Consider the following 18,578-nt stretch of genomic DNA (forward strand, 5'->3'; position numbering starts at 1 on the left):
CATCACTACAAACAAAGCTAGTGGATGTGATGGAATTCCAGTTGAGCTATTTCAAATCCTGAAAGATGATGCTGTGAAAGGGCTGCACTCAATATGCCAGCAAATTTGGAGAACTCAGCAGTGAAGACAGGACTGGAACAGGTCAGTTTTCATTCCAATCCTAAAGAAAGGCAATGCCAAAGAATGCTCAAACTACCGCACAATTGCACTCATCTCACACGCTAGTAAAGTAATGCTCAAAATTCTCCAAGCCAGGCTTCAGCAATACATGAACCTTGAACTTCATATGTTTAAGCTGGTTTTAGAAAAGGCAGAGGAACAAGAGATCAAATTGCCAACATCTGCTGGATCATTGAAAAAGCGAGAGAGTTCCAGAAAAACATCTATTTCTGCTTTATTAACTATGCCAAAGCCTTTGACTGTGTGGATCACAATAAACTGTGGAAAATTCTGAAAGAGATGGGAATACCAGACCACCTGACCTGCCTCTTGAGAAACCTGTATGCAGGTCAGGAGGCAACAGTCAGAACTGGACATGGAACAACAGATTGGTTCCAAACAGGAAAAGGAGTACATCAAGGCTGTATACTGTCACCCTTCTTATTTAACTTCTATGCAGAGTACATCATGAGAAACGCTGGGCTGGAGGAAACACAAGCTGGAATCAAGATTGCCGGGAGAAATATCAATAACCTCAGATATGCAGATGACACCACCCTTATGGCAGAAAGTGAAGAAGAACTAAAGAGCCTCTTGATGAAAGTGAAAGAGGAGTGTGAAAAAGTTGGCTTAAAGCTCAATATTCAGAAAACTAAGATCATGGCATCCAGTCCCATCACTTCATGGCAAAGAGATGGGGAAACAATGGAAACAGTGGCTGACTTTATTTTTCTGGGCTCCAAAATCACTGCAGATGGTGACTGCAGCCATGAAATTAAAAGATGCTTACTTCTTGGAAGGAAGGTTATGACCAACATTGACAGCATATTAAAAAGCAGAGACATTACTTTGTCAACAAAGGTCTGTCTAGTCAAGGCTGTGGTTTTTCCAGTGGTCATGTATGGATGTGAGAGTTGGACTATAAAGAAAGCTGAGTGACGAAGAATTGATGCTTTTGAACTGTGGTGCTGGAGAAGACTCTTCAGAGTCCCTTGGACTGCAAAGAGATCCAACCAGTCCATCCTAGGGGAGATCAGTCCTGGGTGTTCACTGGTAGGACTAATTTTGAAGCTGAAACTCCAGTCCTTTGGCCACCTGATGCAGAAAGCTGACTCACTGGAAAAGACTCTGATGCTGGGAAAAATTGAGGGCAGAAGGAGAAGGGGACGACAGAGGATAAGATGGTTGGATGGCGGCACTCAGCGGCGGCCACAGCGCAGACCAGACTTCACTCGCTCGCAGCTCGCTCCGCGCCCTCTGCAACAATGTCTGACAAGCCCGATATGGCGGAGATTGAGAAGTTCGATAAGTCGAAATTGAAGAAAATGGAAACGCAAGAGAAAAACCCACTGCCTTTGAAAGAAACGATTGAACAGGAGAAGCAAGCAGGTGAGTCGTAACGAAGCGTGCTCCGCCAGTATGCACTGTACATTCCACAAGCATTGTCTTCTTATTTTACTTCTTTTAGCTGTTTAACTTTGTAAGATGCAAAGAGATTGGATCGAGTTTAAATGACTGTGCTACCCCTTTTCACATCAAAGAATGGAGAACTACTGACAACGTAGGCCGCGCCTGCCTCTCCCATCTGCCTATGTGGCTGGCAGGGAAGGAAAAGAACTTGCATGTTGGTGAAGGAGGAAGCTGGGTGGGACGACAGTGAAATCTAGAGTAAAAAGCTGGTCCAAGGTGTTCTGTGGGCTGTAAAATGCAGTTTAATCAGAGTGCCATTTTTTTTTGTTGTTCAAATGATTTTAATTATTGGAAGGCACAATTTTTTTAATATGCAAATAAAAAGTTTTAAAACCGGAAAAAAAAAAAAAAGATGGTTGGATGGCATCACCGACTCGATGGACATGAGTTTGAGTAAACTCTGGGAGTTGGTGATGGACAGGGAGGCCTGGCATGCTGAAGTTCTGGGGTTGCAAAGAGTCAGACACAACTGAGCGACTGAACTGAACTGAATTGAACTTAGATTTAATCCCAATGTTTCAGCGATATAAGCAACGGGCGGACTCAAGCAGTAATAGCTGTTGTGGATGCGTTTATATCTTTACTGCTGGATCTCCTTTCTACTCTTTTTTTTTTTTTACATCCTTGGTCATATTTATTTTGATTTATAACACTAATGCTTAACAGGTTCTAGATTTAATATATTGACTGTTGCTGCTGCTGCTGCTGCTAAGTCGCTTCAGTCGTGTCCGACTCTGTGCGACCCCATAGACGGCAGCCCACCAGGCTCCCCTTCCCTGGGATTCTCCAGGCAAGAACACTGGAGTGGGTTGCCATTTCCTTCTCCAATGCATGAAAGTGAAAAGTGAAAGCGAAGCTGCTCGGTTGCATCCGACTCGCAGCAACCCCATGGATGGCAGCCTACCAGGCTCCTCCGTCCCTGGGATTTTTCCAGGCAAGAATACTGGAGTGGGGTGCCATTGCCTTCTCCGTCCTTTCTACTCTTTGCTGCCATTCTTCCTGAAGCAGCTCAATGGAGGCTTTCTCACTTTTCCTGCTGGCACCATACTGAGAGTGAGAAAGAACTAGGGAGTCTGTGCTCTTAACTTTCCAAATCAAAATAAGGCAGTGAACTTGGGTCAAATTCTATAATGTCACAATCCATTTACAAAATGAATTAGTCTTTTGCGAGTTATCTTAGAAACGTAATGTTCATTAATTACACAATCTTTTATAAAGAAAAAAAAAGGTTTTTTTTTCAGTTCCAAGTAACTTAAAAAGTGAACTTTTAGAATACAAGTCACTTGAGCAAGATGGAAGCTTTTTGTACTGAAAAGTTATACATATTATTTCTGTTCTGTTTAGTCTATTAGAATGATTAAGCAGCAGAAATGAAAAATCATATGCATTTAACACCAGCTAAAATGCATCCTTGGGAATTTCCTGGTGGTCCAGTGGTTAGGGGCCATAGGTTCAATCCCTGGTTGGGGAACTAAGATCCTGCAAGCCATGTGGCAGGGCCAAAAAAAAAAAAAGCATCCTTAAAAACTACAAATGACATCAGGAATAAAACAAAAAAAGAATAAACCCTGTGGCACAGAGAAAAGACAAAACTAGCTTTCAAACTCTGAAACAGGAGCTAAGGAAAATAGGTTGTGATTCATGACTATTATTTAAGCATTCAAGGCATTCAAGGTTCCATTTTCTTTTCTTTCTTTCTTTGGCTGTGTTAGGTCTTAGTTATGGCATGTAGGATTTTGTGTGTGTGTGTGTGTGTACTAAGTACTTTATGAAATTTACCACTCACAGCTCATGTTCACAAATAAGCTTCAAAAATCAAAGGGAAAAAAAAAAAAATCAAAGGGACTCTGATATTCTTAAAACCCAAAGGCTAGTAGATAAAGGCCCACCTTTCTGATCTTTTCTGCATTTGAAGAAATGAGGATTTTTTTTTTTTTTTCAGTTGTGAACTCTTAATTGCGGCATGTGGGATCTAGTTCCCTGACCAGACATGAACTCATTCCCTCTGTGTTGCAATGGAGCATGGAGTCTTAGCCACTGGACCATCAGGGAAGTCCCCAAGGTTCCATTTTATTTTTTTTCAAGGTTCCATTTTAAAGCAAAATAGAGGTAGGTTTTACCTAAAATTACACTCAACATGTCTTAGAATTTAAGGAATTTTCTCTGAGGTAGATGCCCACTGTACAGGTGGGGCTTCCACTCTGCTGTTAAGTCTCAGTGTAGATTTTCCTTAGATATGTGCCATTAGTCAATGTACACTCTTACATATGTTTTACACGTATGTTTTACTGCTTTACATGCTTCTTTTCACCATGTTTTTGTCTGCAGGCTAGTGGAAACAGTGAGTAAGTGGCAGGGGATGGGTATATATCCCAGGTCTGCTACTGACACGCCAAGCAAATCATTTAACTTTGGTTAGCCAAGTGCTCAGTTTTCTCCTGAGTTTGACGAGATTATCTCCCAATTCCTCTTAAGGTTTTGTGACTAGTAATTAAGCTAGTTCTAAATGATTCATACACATCCATTTGTATAGTTGATGTTCAACTCATCATTGTTACAAATTACACATAGAAAGTCTGCTCTAGATTATAAGCATCATATTTAAGAGTTAAAACAATAATCTGTATATCAAGAAACTAAAATTCTTACATATCAGAAAGCCAGATGAGAAACTTCTGACTTCTGGACATGGTGTGTGGTTCTTTCAGCCTGAGGGAAAATAAAATTTAAATTAGAATCACAGGAATATAGCAGTGTGATAAAACAAGCTCAAGGGAAAAATCATTGCCTTGATTGTACTTGGTATATGCCTCAGTTCAGTTCAGTTCAGTGGCTTAGTCGTGTCTGACTCTGCGACCCCATGGACTGCGGCACTCCAGGCTTCCCTGTCCATCATCAACTCCCGGAGTTTACTCAAACTCATGTCCATCGAGCTGGTGATGCCATCCAACCATCTCATCCTCTGTTGTCCCCTTCTCTTCCCGGCTTCAATCTTTCCCAGCATCAGGGTCTTTTCCAATGAGTCAGCTCTTCACATCAGGTGGCCCAAGGACTGGAGTTTCAGCTTCAACATCAGTCCTTCCAATGAACACTCAGGACTGATCTCCTTTAGGATGGACTGGTTGATCTCCTTGCAGTCCAAGGGACTCTCAAGAGTCTTCTCCAACACCACAGTTCAAAAGCATCAATTCTTCTGCGCTCAGCTTTCTTTATAGTCCAACTCTCACATCCATACATGACCACTGGAAAAACCATAGCCTTGACTAGACAGACCTTTGTTGACAAAGTAATGTCTCTGCTTTTTAATATACTGTCTAGGTTGGTCATAACTTTTCTTCTAAGGAGCGTCTTTTAATTTCATGGCTGCATCTGAGTTAAAGTCACCCATTCCAGTCCATTTTAGTTCAATGAGTCCTAAAATGTCGACGTTCACTCTTGCCATCTCCTGTTTGACCACTTCCAATTTGCCTTGATTCATGGACCTAACATTCCAGGTTCCTATGCAATATTGCTTTTTACAGCATCAGACCTTGGTTCCATCACCAGTCACATCCACAACTGGGTGTTGTTTTTGCTTTGGCTCCGTTTCTTCATTCTTTCTGGAGTTATTTCTCCACTGATCTCCAGTGGCATATTGGGTGCCTACCGACCTGGAGAGTTCATCTTTCAGTGTCCTATCTTAAAATTTGGGAAAGGACAAAATTAAATTAGAACAAAGCCCATTTGGATTCTCTATTTTCATGATTTCAAGCTAACTTTTTGCTTGAAAATTTAAAAGTTATCTTTCAAAAGATCCCGAGTACCCAGAACCCATGTTTCTTTCTTTTTTGGTGAGGCCTTTCTCTTGCCTTGTCTGCTGTAATTTTGTATGCAGTAGATGTAAACACACAGCCAAACTTTACTATGTATTAAAAGATATTTAGGGTAAAAATGGGATTAAAAAGAAAACTCTAAAAACATTTTTTCCTTTCACTTTCAATATTTGAAGACCTAGGCCCATCCTTTTAAGACATCTTTCCTACTGAAAGAGTACACTTGACTTTCAGACCTACAATGAGTTCCTTCAACCTCTTTGATGTTGAGAGCACCACCTGTATCATTAACTTTGGGCTATGCCCAGAGACTTCTCTGACTAGTTAGTCTCTCTACTGTGAAGATTGCTCAGCTTCTTTCAAAGTTAAACTGCACAGTGATCTTCATTCTCCCCAGATCTTGATTCTTGTTTCCTTTCCAACTCCTCTTGTCTATACTCTTAGGAATACCTGAGTCTCCACACTTAAATTCATTAAAAAAAAATTTATTTTGTTATTTATTTTTTAATTTGTCTTTAAATTTTTGGCTGTGCTGGGTCTTCATTGCTATGCACAGGCTTTCTCCAGTTGTCGCAAGCAGGGACTACTCTCTAGTTGCGGTGCACAGGCTTCTCATTGCAGTGGCTTCTCTTGTCGCAGAGTGCAGGGCTTCAGCAGTTATGACATGTGGGCCCAGTAGTTGTGGTTCATGGGCTTAGCTGCTCCTTGGAATGTGGAATCTTCCCCCACCAGTGATCAAATCCATGTCCCCTGCCTTGGCAGATGGATTTCTAATTACTGGACCACTAAGGGAGTCCTTAATTTTTCCTCTGAATTCAGTTTTTATTTGAAGCTTTCTAAATGAACTCCTTCTATTCTCCTAATTCTACCCGAGGTAGAAAGTCCCAATTGCATTTTCAGGGATCCCAAGAACTTAAAAACTTGAAACAGTAATTACCTCATTAAACACAAACTATTACACTGCCTTAGGAAGTATCCACTCTCTTTCATTAAAAATAAATACAAACACAATATTCTACCAGTGTCTGAATCCATAATCACTTTTTAAAGAAAAAAATTAGTTCTATGAAATCTGTTCACATCTGTAATTTAGTAACATTTCCTTCTAAAAGGAACACCTGGAGATGATCTCAAGAGCACAACAGTCCATTCTAGACCAGAGGAAAGCAAAGTACTTTAGGGATAAATGGCTAGGAATTATTTTAATTTAGCAAATGAAAATAGTTTATTTGTAGACAAGAAGCGATTTCTGTTGTTTCGTCTGAGGAACAGCTACAGAAATTGCTAATAAACACTATTATAATTGGGAATAGATAAAATAAGCACATACATAACTAACAAACTCAAACTGGAAGACAAGCGTGAAACACAGATGCTGAGGACAAGAGTGCTGACCAACTTCTCTTTCTTACTGATATTTTCTAATGACTGCTGTATGTTCAGCTTGAATTTTTATAGTTCTGTGGGGATGAAAAAAGTTCTCATGCAGATGAAACCACATTTAAATGATCTCTCCAGAAGCTCCAGGGAAATTTACAGCTAGGAATGACATTCTAAGGGTGTGGGATTGTGAGATGAAGATCTTTGTTACATAAAAATGATAATTTAATGATAAAAGCTATCATTTATTGAGTGCTTATTATTTGCCAGGCAATGCTCCAAGTGTTTTATACATTTTAATCTTTGTATTAACAGTAAATTAGTGTGTGAAAAACAAGGCTTTATACCCAGTAGAGAAGTTACACAAATATGAGTATCCGAGAATCCCCTGGACTACGAGGAGATTAAACCAGTCAATCTACAGGAAATCAGCCCTGAATATTCATTGGAAGGACTGATGCTGAAGCTGAAGTTCCAATACTTTGGCCACCTGATGAGACGAACTAACTCAGTTGAAAAGACCCTGATGCTGGGAAAGGTTGAAGGCGGGAGGAGAAGGGGACGACAGAGGATGAGATGGTTGGATGGCATCACTGACTCAATCGACACGAGCTGGAGCAAGCTCTGGGAGTTGGTGATGGACACTGAGTCAGTGATGCCATCCAACCATCTCATCCTCTGTTGTCCCCTTCTCCTCCCGCCTTCAATCTTTCTAAGTCTTTGTCTTAGTTTTCCAGTAATCGCTAACTAATGAAAACAAGGTAATCACTTACTTCAATATGATAGAAGGCATTGGGATTTCAAAAAACTGTTCTCGAATGGGCACAAAGGGCAAGAGGCCAGTGAAGAACAGGCCAAGAATGAGCAGAACACGTTGTAAACTGAAGAGTATAGGAATTTCCGAATTCTAAAAGACACAAACAATATCAGAGGATTATTTCACAACCTTCAAGATTCCCCAAGACTGTATCTTGACATCTGTTTAAAGTATTCCCTAAATCATCAACATCTACTTCCAAACACACTACACTTAGAAATGACTGGTCCTTGACAAATAGGTCAGGATCTATCCTGGAGTCCTACAGTATAAACCGATACTCAAGTTTCCCCATTCTCCACTCTCTGCTTCTGCAGCACCAGTCCTGTCTGTCGGTAGTAGTCTTTCTCACCAGAGATTAAACATATCAAATTTAATGGAACAAGATAAAGAAATAATGATATGAAATATTCAGTAACCTTATACATATTCAGTAACTATACATATATATATATTTTAAATAAGATATGATACAGATATATGTTAATAGTGTTGCAAATATTCACATTTTCATCTCACAAAACTGAAACTCTATACTAAACAAATCCCCATATTCCCCTCCCCCAGATCCCCCGTGTCTATCTTTAAAACAAACAAAAATTTTAATACATATGAATGTTTCTGTATAAAAGTAATACATTGAAAAAAATCATGAAAAAACATATTTTATTTAACATTCAGTCACTTAAAAATATAGACCTGTTTATTGGCTACTTAGCTGCAATACAGGGGATGATTTTTGTGGCATGCGGGATCTAGTTCTCTGACCAGAGACTAAACCCAGACCCCCTGCAGTGGGAGCATGGTGTCCTAGCTGCTGGACTACCACCAGGGAAGTCTCCGTCCCCTCTTTTTTAGATTTCTTTCCCATTTAGGTCATCACAGAGCACTGAGCAGAGAGTTCCTGTGCCCTAGAGCAGGTTCTTCTTAGTTACCTATCTTATACATAGTAGCATATATATGTCAGTCCCAATCTCCCCATTCATTCCACCTTCCTCCCATTCTTTTATATTTCCAGCCTCTAGCATCTGGGAAGTAAAGAGCTAATTTGAAATTCTTATACATCATAATTTAAGAATTATAAAAGATGCATGAATTATATAAGCAAGTTCATAGCACAAATGACAATTACTGTTGAGACATTCTTCCTTAGGTGTTTGAAAATTGCTGCTGAAATCTTGGGAGTTTTTACATTTTAGAATGACAGGAGGCCAGAGGTGTCTAGAAAAATACGTGAATCAAGGGGAACGTTCTGTGATTCTCGGCCAAAAGTGAACATGTTATTTAAACTCACAGGAGGTTGTAAGAATATACTAGAGTCCCATTTATTCTTAACGCAGCTGCCCCATCTGTAACCAGATGTATCAAAACCAGGAATTGACAGCGATATGTTACTGTTAGGCTGTCGACCTTACACAGTTTTCACCGTTTTTAAAACTTGTGTTCATTTGTGCATGTGTATAGTCAGATGCAGCTGTAATCCATGTATAGCTATGTGTAATCACCCCCAGTCAAGACACAGAACTGCTCTATCACGACAGAGAACTCCCTCCTGCTACCTCCTTAATTGAGTGAATAATTAATTTCATGCGCACCATTTTCACTTTACTGAGATAAATGCCCAAGAGTAAGATTGCTGATTAATATGCTAAATGTATGTTTGGTTTTCTAAGAAACTACTCATTTAATTAAGAGTGGCTATTTTATTTTACATTCCCACCAGCAATGCATGTGAGATCAGTTTCTCATCTTCTCCAGCATTTGCTATTATCACTATTTTTAATTTGGAAAAAAAAAATTGAATGATGTAAAAAGGGGCTTCCTTGGTGGCTCAGATGGTAAAGAATCTGTCTGCCATACAGGAGACCCAGGTTCAGTCCCTGGGTCGGGAAGATCCCCTGGAGAAGGCAAAAGCAACCCACTCCAGTATTCTTGCCTTGAGAAACCCATGGACAGAGGAGCCTGGCCAGTTAACAGTCCATAGGGTCGCAAAGAGTCAGATACGACCAGGCAACTAACACACACACACACAAAGATCAGCAGGTCATGAAGCCTCCAGTATATTATCTTGCTTTTGTCTCAGTTCTATATTCTTGGGGATCTGAAGTCACTCAGCCCATTGATTATTCTGTTCTGTCCTTTTGTACACAGATAAAACTTATCACTTGCCTTAATTAGAGCCTCATTACTTTTGATTGTACTTTTAATTATAATGGTGCTGATTTTGGATCTATGCTTTCCTTCTTTGCCAGGAAGAAAGGCCTTTTCAAAAGAATTCTTTGTATTTTAGAATTGCAACTTGTGTCATGATATTCCTTCTGCATCATCACTTGTATTCTGAAAGAGAATCTTTAATGCTTAAGATTTTTTAACTCTTTGCATTTCAAATCCTCTTAGCTGACTATGAGCTAAATTTGCTTGTAGAGGCTTAGTGTACCATTTCAAAATATATCCAATTTTTATAGATATATTTTCTTCAAACAGAAAGATTTCAATTTGTGGATGGCTGTAATTCAATATGCTACCTGATAATCTTTTCATACTGTCCATCCTAAAGGAAATCAGTCCTGAATATTCATTGGAAGGACTGATGTTGAAGCTGAAACTCCAATACTTTGGCCACCTGATGCGAAGAGCTGACTCATCTGAAAAGACCCTGATGCTGGGAAAGATTGAAGGAGAAGGGGATGACAGAGGATGAGATGGTTAGATGGCATCACCAACTCAATGGACATGAGTTTGAGTAAACTCTGGGAGTTGGTGATGGACAGGGAGGCCTGGAGGGCTGTAGTTCATGGGGTCGCAAAGATTCAGACACGACTGAGCGACTGAACTAAACTGAACTGAATTGAACCTGATAACCATGATTTAACTCTATCTGGGAAGTAATGTAAAGAAAAGCTTGAGTTGTAAAGTTGAAGGACTCAATACTTTTCTTCATTCAAAATTATGCAAAAAAATTTTGATTACCTAACAAAAACCAGACACTAAAAGTCATATATATATACATAATAAAATGAATAACATGTTGGCAAACAACTAATATTATCATGTGAAAATAATAATTCTGTGAGCCAGTCCAATCATAGTGAACTTAATTGCAAGGTCCATTATCTACTAAATCTATTATCTATAAATTCATTATGTCTATTAGTAAACTTCTGGTTAGCTGCTTCCATCCAATACTATCTGTCTTTGTATCAAGGCTATGAAATAAGATATTTTAAAAAAATTACTACTGTAATTACTTAAATTTTATAGACATACAACAACAACAAAGACAGATCATTCTGTATCTTTTTTTTTCATTCTGTATCATTTTTGAAGCTTACCTCTTTGTAGCACTTTTCTACAATTTCATAGCTGGCGTTACCCCACACTGTTATATGTTCTCGTCTGTACTGCTTGACCAATTCTGAAACCTATATGTGAAAATTCAAAATTTTATTCATGTGACTATTTGTAAACCCACTTACATGATTTTACTTATAAAATGGATTACAACTATCTGCCAGTGCTTAGTATAAAATTTTAAAAGAACTGATAATTAAATTCAGATTATTTCATAAAGTATAAGAAATTACATTTACCACTGTATGATTTATCTAATAGAATACAACTGTTTAGTAACTGGACATAAACTAAGTACAAATGAAACAAGTGAAACTGGAAGAAGTAATTAATTACATAAATGCCACAGCCATGGGGGTTCACAGGAGCTCACGCTTATCCATGACTGAGACATGACAAGTCACTCTGAAAACAGGCTTTCCTACAGTCGAGTGATCTCTTCTACCAACGTAGTATTTAAAACAATGCTGGTCCCTAGAGTATCACGTTTCCTTGAACACTGTCAATCTACGCAGGCACCTACTCTAGCCGTATTTAGTTCGTGAAATCGGATTGCAACACGCTCAGAGGAGGCAATGCCTTAAGTACCTTCTTAATCAGCAAATTGTTGTTGACTTTGATATCGATGTTAATGGGAGTGTTAGGAAAGGCCTCAAAAACTTCCTTCAGTAATGGAATTCGGTTATCTTTTCCTTCACATTGGCATGCTGAGGAAGCAAGATTTTTAAATGTATTTTTAAAAGATCACCTTTTTTATGATTAGAAAAGTTAAGAGTATGCAGTCATAACAGGACATTTACAAAATGAGGCAAAGTATAAAGAAGAAAAGAAAAATCATCTAAAAATCCAACAATTTAGATATAACCATTGAGACCATTTGATGTACTTTCTCTCTTTTTTCCTATACATAATCTAATGATGTTATAATATCGTGTCCCTTCAAGTTTTAACTTGATCTTTTCACATAAGTAAAAATAAATGTTAATATACTGCATTTATGATTATGATTAAAAGTTTTCCATTATACTTTTTGAGATAACTGTAGATTCAAATGTAGTTTTAAGAAACAATATAGAGATTTGTACAGGGTTTATCCAGATTCCCCAATGGTAACCTTTAGCAAAACTGTAGTATGATATCATAACCATGACATTTACATTGATAGAATCCATGGATCCTATCCTGCAGTTATTATTTTAAATATATTTAAGGGTTTAAAATTTAACCATTCTCCTTGAAGGATAACAAAATCTGCCACTCCAAAATATGCCATTTTGGCATAAGGAATATTTTGAAGTGAAGGCAATTGAGAAGAGGCAGGTACAAGAAAAGTTCTCTATGCCCATCCCCCATCTGCCTAAAAACAAGACTAAACTGTGTAAAAAATAAACAACAACCCGCGACCCCTATCAGCACCAAAGGACTCTATATGACAAACTACTGACTAGTCTTTATCTTCCATCAACCCCTCATATTTACCTTCCCACCATTTGCCACTCTAGACATTCAAAGTCCTTTTTTCCTTTGTCTTGTCACTTTTCTGAAAATTTACTGGATTCTGTTTGCTTGTTTAAGATGCTATATAAACTCAAGTTCTAACCACGCCCTGAGCTTCCTCCATGACACATACACATTAATAAACTTCTGTTTTCCTCGTGTTAATCTTTTTTGTTACAGGGACCAGATGAGAAACTAAAAGAATAGAAGAAAAAAATTTTTCCTTCCCTAGACCTTACTACTGGATATTGCGATTGTTTCTAAAGTTTTGCTTACAATTTTGTAAAGTAATTAGCCTCCAATTAAAATAAATAAATTAAAAAATAAATAAATGAAGTTTTGCTATGATATCATCATTGCAATTAAAATAAATAAATTAAAAATAAATAAATAAAGTTTTGCTATGATATCATCATTGAATTTTTCAGAGACTGTAAATAATATGGATAGGCAAGGGAAATGCATGCTAATTCAGTAATGGGTTGAAGAATTATATCAATGCAATTAAATCAATTCAAAGAAAAACTGAGTCATGAAAAATCAGAAGAGGATTTTTAATCATTCTTTTTATTTTCTGAGGGCTATTTTATTCTTTTCTTAGTTCCATTTGCTCTAATTACTTAGATGACATACTATATAACTATTATAAAATTTTCCCTTCCACCCGAAGCTTCAATTCCACTAATGCGTGAATAACAAAATTGTGAAAGATCCTTTATTTCATCCTTATTGTGCAGCAAACCAAAACAAAGAAGCATATCAAAAAAAGTAATTTAAGTCCAAGTTCTAAAACTTTTTAAAATACAGGCTCGTGTGAAAAGCAGCACGGGAATGGGAATATTAAAAAAAAAAGAAAAAATATGTTATCATTTTGTCGGTTCTGTATTCTATTCTTACTGTCTTTTTACTATGCCTTATAACTCAGATGGGGCTCTGGGTCATTCTGATGGGACTGTTAATCATTTGGCTTTGTCTCCCAGCCACAGAGAAAGCACATAACCTTTTAAGCATAAAAATATGGACCACAGGAGATGTTGCCTAAAACGGATCCTGTACTTTTGAACTTATCATAGGTTCATTTTTATGTGAAGAAGATGTACTTGAGAACAAAGCTAACATGATGAAAATGGAACAAAGAAATGGAAATAAGAGACAGACAAATTATTGCTTGAGCAACTGGAATCAGTTGTTTGAAGGCATATAACCTCTAGACTTTTTAGTTATGAGAAAGCAATAAATTATTCTTATAAACTTATCAAACTATTTTCAGATGGATTTCTAGTATTGATAACTCAAAGAGTTTGGACTCAGACTACAGAACTGAACTATAAAAATTATTTATGTTAATATACAAAAATTTAGCTATAGTTTTTATCTAACCAGCACCCTTCCTTCCTTAGGAAAAGGAAGGAATGCATCTCCTACATTCCAAATTGTTCTGATTGGGCTGTCAAAAACAGGACCTTCTCCCTGCTCACTCTCACAAGTAGGCAAATGACCTAGGTCTGGCCAATTGTAATAGCCTGTCCCTTTATCCACATGAACAGTTCAAGATGGACACATGACCCAAGTCTAGCCAATCAGTGCCTTTCTCTAGAACCTTTCATAAGTAAGGTCACAGTACAGGCAGGGGTCACAGTGCAGGCAGGATGTGAATTTATAGTTGTCAGTGATCATATTCCTGCCACATATGCAAAATTCATCTATAGTAAAAGAAGGTAGGACCCAAGAGAAGCAGAACAATGGAATAAAGCAAGAGTCCTTTTATGTGCCCAAGGATCCCATAATGTTTAATATCAGATCCACCATATCCTAGAGAGTTAATGGTAAAAATAAATGTCTTCTTTCCCCTTTAAGCTAGTGTAAACTGGTCTCTGTTTACTTATAACTTAAAAAGTCTGAACATGAGGTTCTATTTGTACAGTCCAACATGGCAGCCACTGGCCACATGGGGCTATTTAAATTAAGATGAAATAGGGGACTTCCCTGGTGGCCCAGTGCTTAAGAATTCTGCCGTTTTATTACAGGGGGCGTGGGTTCCACCCCTGGTGGGGGAACTAAGATTCCCCCATGCTGCATGGTGTGGCAATAAATAAATAAATAAAATGAAATAAAATTTAAAATTCAGTTACTCGGGTATACTAACCACATTTCAAGTACTCAACAGTCACATGTGGCTATTGACTATTGTGTCAGACAGTACAAATGTAGAAAATTTCTATCAGTATAGAAAGCTCTATTTAGGCAATGCCATTCTAGTTAGATTTTTGTGAGCTTATTCAATGTGGAAAAACTAATTTCACAGTCCAAAGAATTACCATAGACAATAGCTATTCACACCTAAGTTAAGATGTACGCAAGAATCAACTTAGAAAAAGGTCAGATAAAACTAACTTTGGAAAAGCAACATGACACATTACACAATAAGAATAACATTGAATCAAACAGTGGGAGGGAAACAAGGAAATGAAAATATGCTAAGAGAATAATGTGTGCTAAAGCGATGTGAAGATATGTAAATTAGATGATTCAGTCAGCACAGAATAAAGAGTTGGAGGAAGAAGTTTGTCCCCAATATTGTTGCAGGCAGAGAATAACTAACGGGGAAATACTACCAAAAGGGAAAGAGGAAAATAACATGAAAACATGAATGCTAGATTTCGAGTATGCCATAGGATGTGCTGGTTGATGGAACACATGAAGTGGCTCTGAAGCATACTAGAACTTTAAAACAGATCACTACAGTCAAATCTAGATCCAAACTATGTATTTTCCATGGAAAAGAGGTTATTCTCAAGTAAGCAGGACAGATAAAAATAAACTCTTTGGTTAACACATTTTCATGTTTCTCCTTTAAGTTTACTTTTTAATGTAGCCTGTGGTACATCAAAGCACCTTTAAAAAGAAAACACTTAATTCTTCTTCACTTAAGTTGTGAACCACAAAGAAAGCAAGAGGCCTAAAATCTGTACTCCTCTGAGGGTTGATTCCCTCTCTCCCTTTTTCTTTCTCTCTCTTCCTCCAGTATTTGAAGAAAACAACAGTTCCAAGCAGGGGAATAGGAGAGGAAAAAAACTGAACAACTTTCTGCCTAATCTGAGTCAAGTTTTTACAGTACTATATATAAGTCTGTTTCAAATACAATAAACCTCACGTTTGAGGCACAGCCTTTAAGCTAATTATATGACTTGAATACAATATGAACAAAGGTTAATTATTATTTATCATTAAATTTGAGAGTGCATGGCATTGCTACTAACATGCGATTTGAAGAGACTCTGTAGCTAGAGGGGCAGTATGGATAGCTGAACACTGGCCTGGTAAGGAGAAGACCTAGTTTCAAATCCCAGGTCTGTCATTTTCTTGTTATATGACCTTAATCAAGGAAATTTACACATTTAGGACTCAGTTTACTTTCTGTAACAAGAGGAGACAGGGTTAGATGATTTCAAAGGTCTCTTCCCTTTCAAAAGTTTTATGACTTATCTGGGAGATATAAAACCAGGGGAAAATTTTTTTTTTCTCAAAGCATCTTATAAACTTTGTGAGGCTTTGGCTTTGCTCTTTACAAAGGAAAAATTGGGAAAAACTTCACTTAGGAAATTTTCTTAACTTTTCCAAGTCCACAAGTGACACCAGTACTGAATAGCTTTGCAAGTTATAATCCTACTAATTATAAGAATGAAAGGTGTTTCATCAAATCAGCAAAAGCTTAATGATACTTACTTGGAAGGCAAAGTAAAAAAAAAACCCCACAAACATCAGATTGAAACGTCCTGTAGAGACAGCCCATGCAAACAGGTTTCTGATTTCTATTTGGCTCTCTAAGGTTTTTTCACGGGGTCGCCAAGACTTGGACACGACTTAGCGACTCAACAGCAGCAAGGTTTCTCAGTCAAGGAGAAATTACATGGACCAGTTTTAAGTTTAGCTCACAGAGTGGTTACAGGTCTTTTTGAAAATTAATATCAACAGATCCTTGATGTTTAACCAAGGTTTCCACTATATGCAAGCTTTACCAAGGACCACGACATGAACATCATGCAGTTTTCCTGAGTCACATGTGAATCACTCAAAACATGAGGTTGAATTGTCAAGGGAAGGGAGCTCAGCACCTGTAACTCGAGGTGGTGTATTTTCCGTCCTAACGTAACTAGCACATCGGACCAAGGGACATGTCTCTTTGTGAGAAATGTTCCCTCAAAAGAAAAAATAAAAAACAAAAAACTATGTTGCTGATTAGAAAATGAAGATGACTAGGAAATGGATGGTTTATTCGACTAACGGAATTCTCTTACTGATTTAAAATATGGAGTAGCTAAATAACATAGAATGAAAAAATTACAGAATTGGCAAGGATCCGAAAGGGGTCCCTTTAATTTCTTTTCATTTATTCTTCTTATTTATGATGGATTATTTACTACAAGTTATAGTAATATTCTAGAATTTGAAGCTTTAGGAGTGCAAAGTATCCCTAATAATATCTGGGTTTCTCATAATTAATATTCAGACTTAAATGAACTAAATTTAGATAGAATGAGTCAGTTAATAAATCTTTGGGCATCATCACCTCAGGTTTAGATATCCATCAAGATTTCAGATTTGTAGGCCTGCACAAACAAGCTTTGAGGGAAATACTTTTAGTTAGAACTTCTTATCACAAGCTAATACACATGTATTTCTAATTCTCAGCATAAATGAATACACTTAGTATATTCATAAATGAATTTTGTCTGCAAATGTAAATTATTACCTTTTTGAAACGAGACATCCAGTTTGCCAAGGTAAGGTGGGAGTTCCTTTAAAAGATATGATTAAAAAAAGTTAACTCTCAAAAAATAAAAAGTATCTTAGCATCTTACATTAAGACATAAAGATTTGCTTCTTTGAAAAATATAAAAATGAAATCTACAAATGTTTATATAGTAAACTCTCTAGGAGAACAGCCCCAGCAGCAAACTGACTGTATAATTACTAACTTTCATGACTTACAGGAAATCTGTACTAATACAAACCATTTGTCAATAATAAATACACAAAGATCTCAGTAGACAAATAACAGCAATAGACAATTCAAAGGGAAAAAAAATCATAAAGAAAAAATCTTCAAACTCACTAATAAGGAAATGCTAATTAAAATTTAATCTAGCAAATCAGGAAATTCTTTGTTATATATATATAGTGCCCCAAAATGGTAAGGGTGTGGCAAAATGGAAATTCTTTTAATATCAGATAGAAAAAGTCTTTTGAACACTTTTAAAAACCAAGCTGGCAACAGCAACTTTCAATATATGTTAAGAAACTATCGGGAATTCCCTGGTGCTCCCCCTGGTTAGGACTCTGTTTCTGCCTCAAGGTTCCGGGTTCAATCATTGGTCAAAGAACTAGGATCTCACAAGTCACATGGCCAAAAAAACCCACAACTATAATATTCCTGATTTTTTACCCAATAATTTCCCTGCTGAGAGTTAATTTGTGTGTGTGAGTTAGTCGCTCAGTCATGTCTGACTCTCTGCAACCCCATGTACTATATATAGCCTGTCAGGTTCCTTTGTCCATGGAATTCTCCAGGCAAGTATACTAGAGTGGGTTGCCATTTCCTTCTCCAGGGGATCTTCCCGATCCAGGGATCGAACCCAGGTCTCCTGAACTGCAGGAGACTGTTTACTCTCTGAGCTGCCAGGGAAGCCTGAGAGCTAATTTGGTGAAATAACTTTGTTTTTTTTATTTTTAAAGAGTTTTTAAAATGTGGACTATTTTAAAAGTCTTTATCGATTTGTTACAATATCGTTTCAATATTAGTTTTTTTGGCTGCAAGGCATGTAGGATGCCAGCTTTCCAACCAGGGATTGAACCCACACTCTATGCATTGGAAGCTGAAGTCTTAACCACTGGACCACCAGTGAAGTACCAGGAAATAACTTTAAATATAGAGAAAATTTTATCTTTACAAAACTTTATCTTTACACACATCTAAATAGATGTTCAGTGCAATGTTATCCCTAATGGTGAAAGCAGAACTAATTCAAATACCCAACAAACCAGGAATGGTTAAAAATAACAATATAGGGGTACTCTTTTGCCCCCTTCTG

General features: G+C 37.4%; 2 protein-coding genes across 5 annotated transcripts in view; one reads left to right on the plus strand and one right to left on the minus strand.

Moving 5' to 3' along the window:
- GDPD1 (glycerophosphodiester phosphodiesterase domain containing 1) overlaps positions 1-18,578 on the minus strand; it is a 54,429-nt gene that overhangs the window by 4,688 nt on the left and 31,163 nt on the right. For all 4 annotated transcript variants that reach the window (XR_006272121.1, XR_006272120.1, XM_043482765.1 and 1 more), the window contains exons 4-8: positions 17,240-17,285; positions 11,578-11,696; positions 10,971-11,060; positions 7,595-7,728; positions 4,279-4,338 (exon numbers count right to left, since the gene is read on the minus strand). Coding sequence is in view for 2 of the 4 variants with exons in the window: in XM_043482765.1 (XP_043338700.1) it covers positions 4,279-4,338; positions 7,595-7,728; positions 10,971-11,060; positions 11,578-11,696; positions 17,240-17,285 (449 nt within the window). In the remaining 2 variants the exon portion in view is untranslated. The remainder of the gene's footprint in view (positions 1-4,278; positions 4,339-7,594; positions 7,729-10,970; positions 11,061-11,577; positions 11,697-17,239; positions 17,286-18,578) is intronic.
- On the plus strand, positions 1,357-1,964 carry LOC122450429 (thymosin beta-4-like). The gene has a single exon (XM_043482779.1). The coding sequence runs from the start codon at positions 1,425-1,427 to the stop codon at positions 1,557-1,559; it is 135 nt and encodes a 44-aa protein (XP_043338714.1). The 5' UTR covers positions 1,357-1,424; the 3' UTR covers positions 1,560-1,964.

Source organism: Cervus canadensis, chromosome 1 (genome assembly GCF_019320065.1).
Source record: "Cervus canadensis isolate Bull #8, Minnesota chromosome 1, ASM1932006v1, whole genome shotgun sequence".
Taxonomy (NCBI): Eukaryota; Metazoa; Chordata; class Mammalia; order Artiodactyla; family Cervidae; genus Cervus; species Cervus canadensis.

Coding starts and splice junctions, on each gene's coding strand:
- LOC122450429 (XM_043482779.1), top strand. CDS start 1,425: ATGTCTGACAAGCCCGATATGGCGGAGATTGAGAAGTTCGATAAGTCG.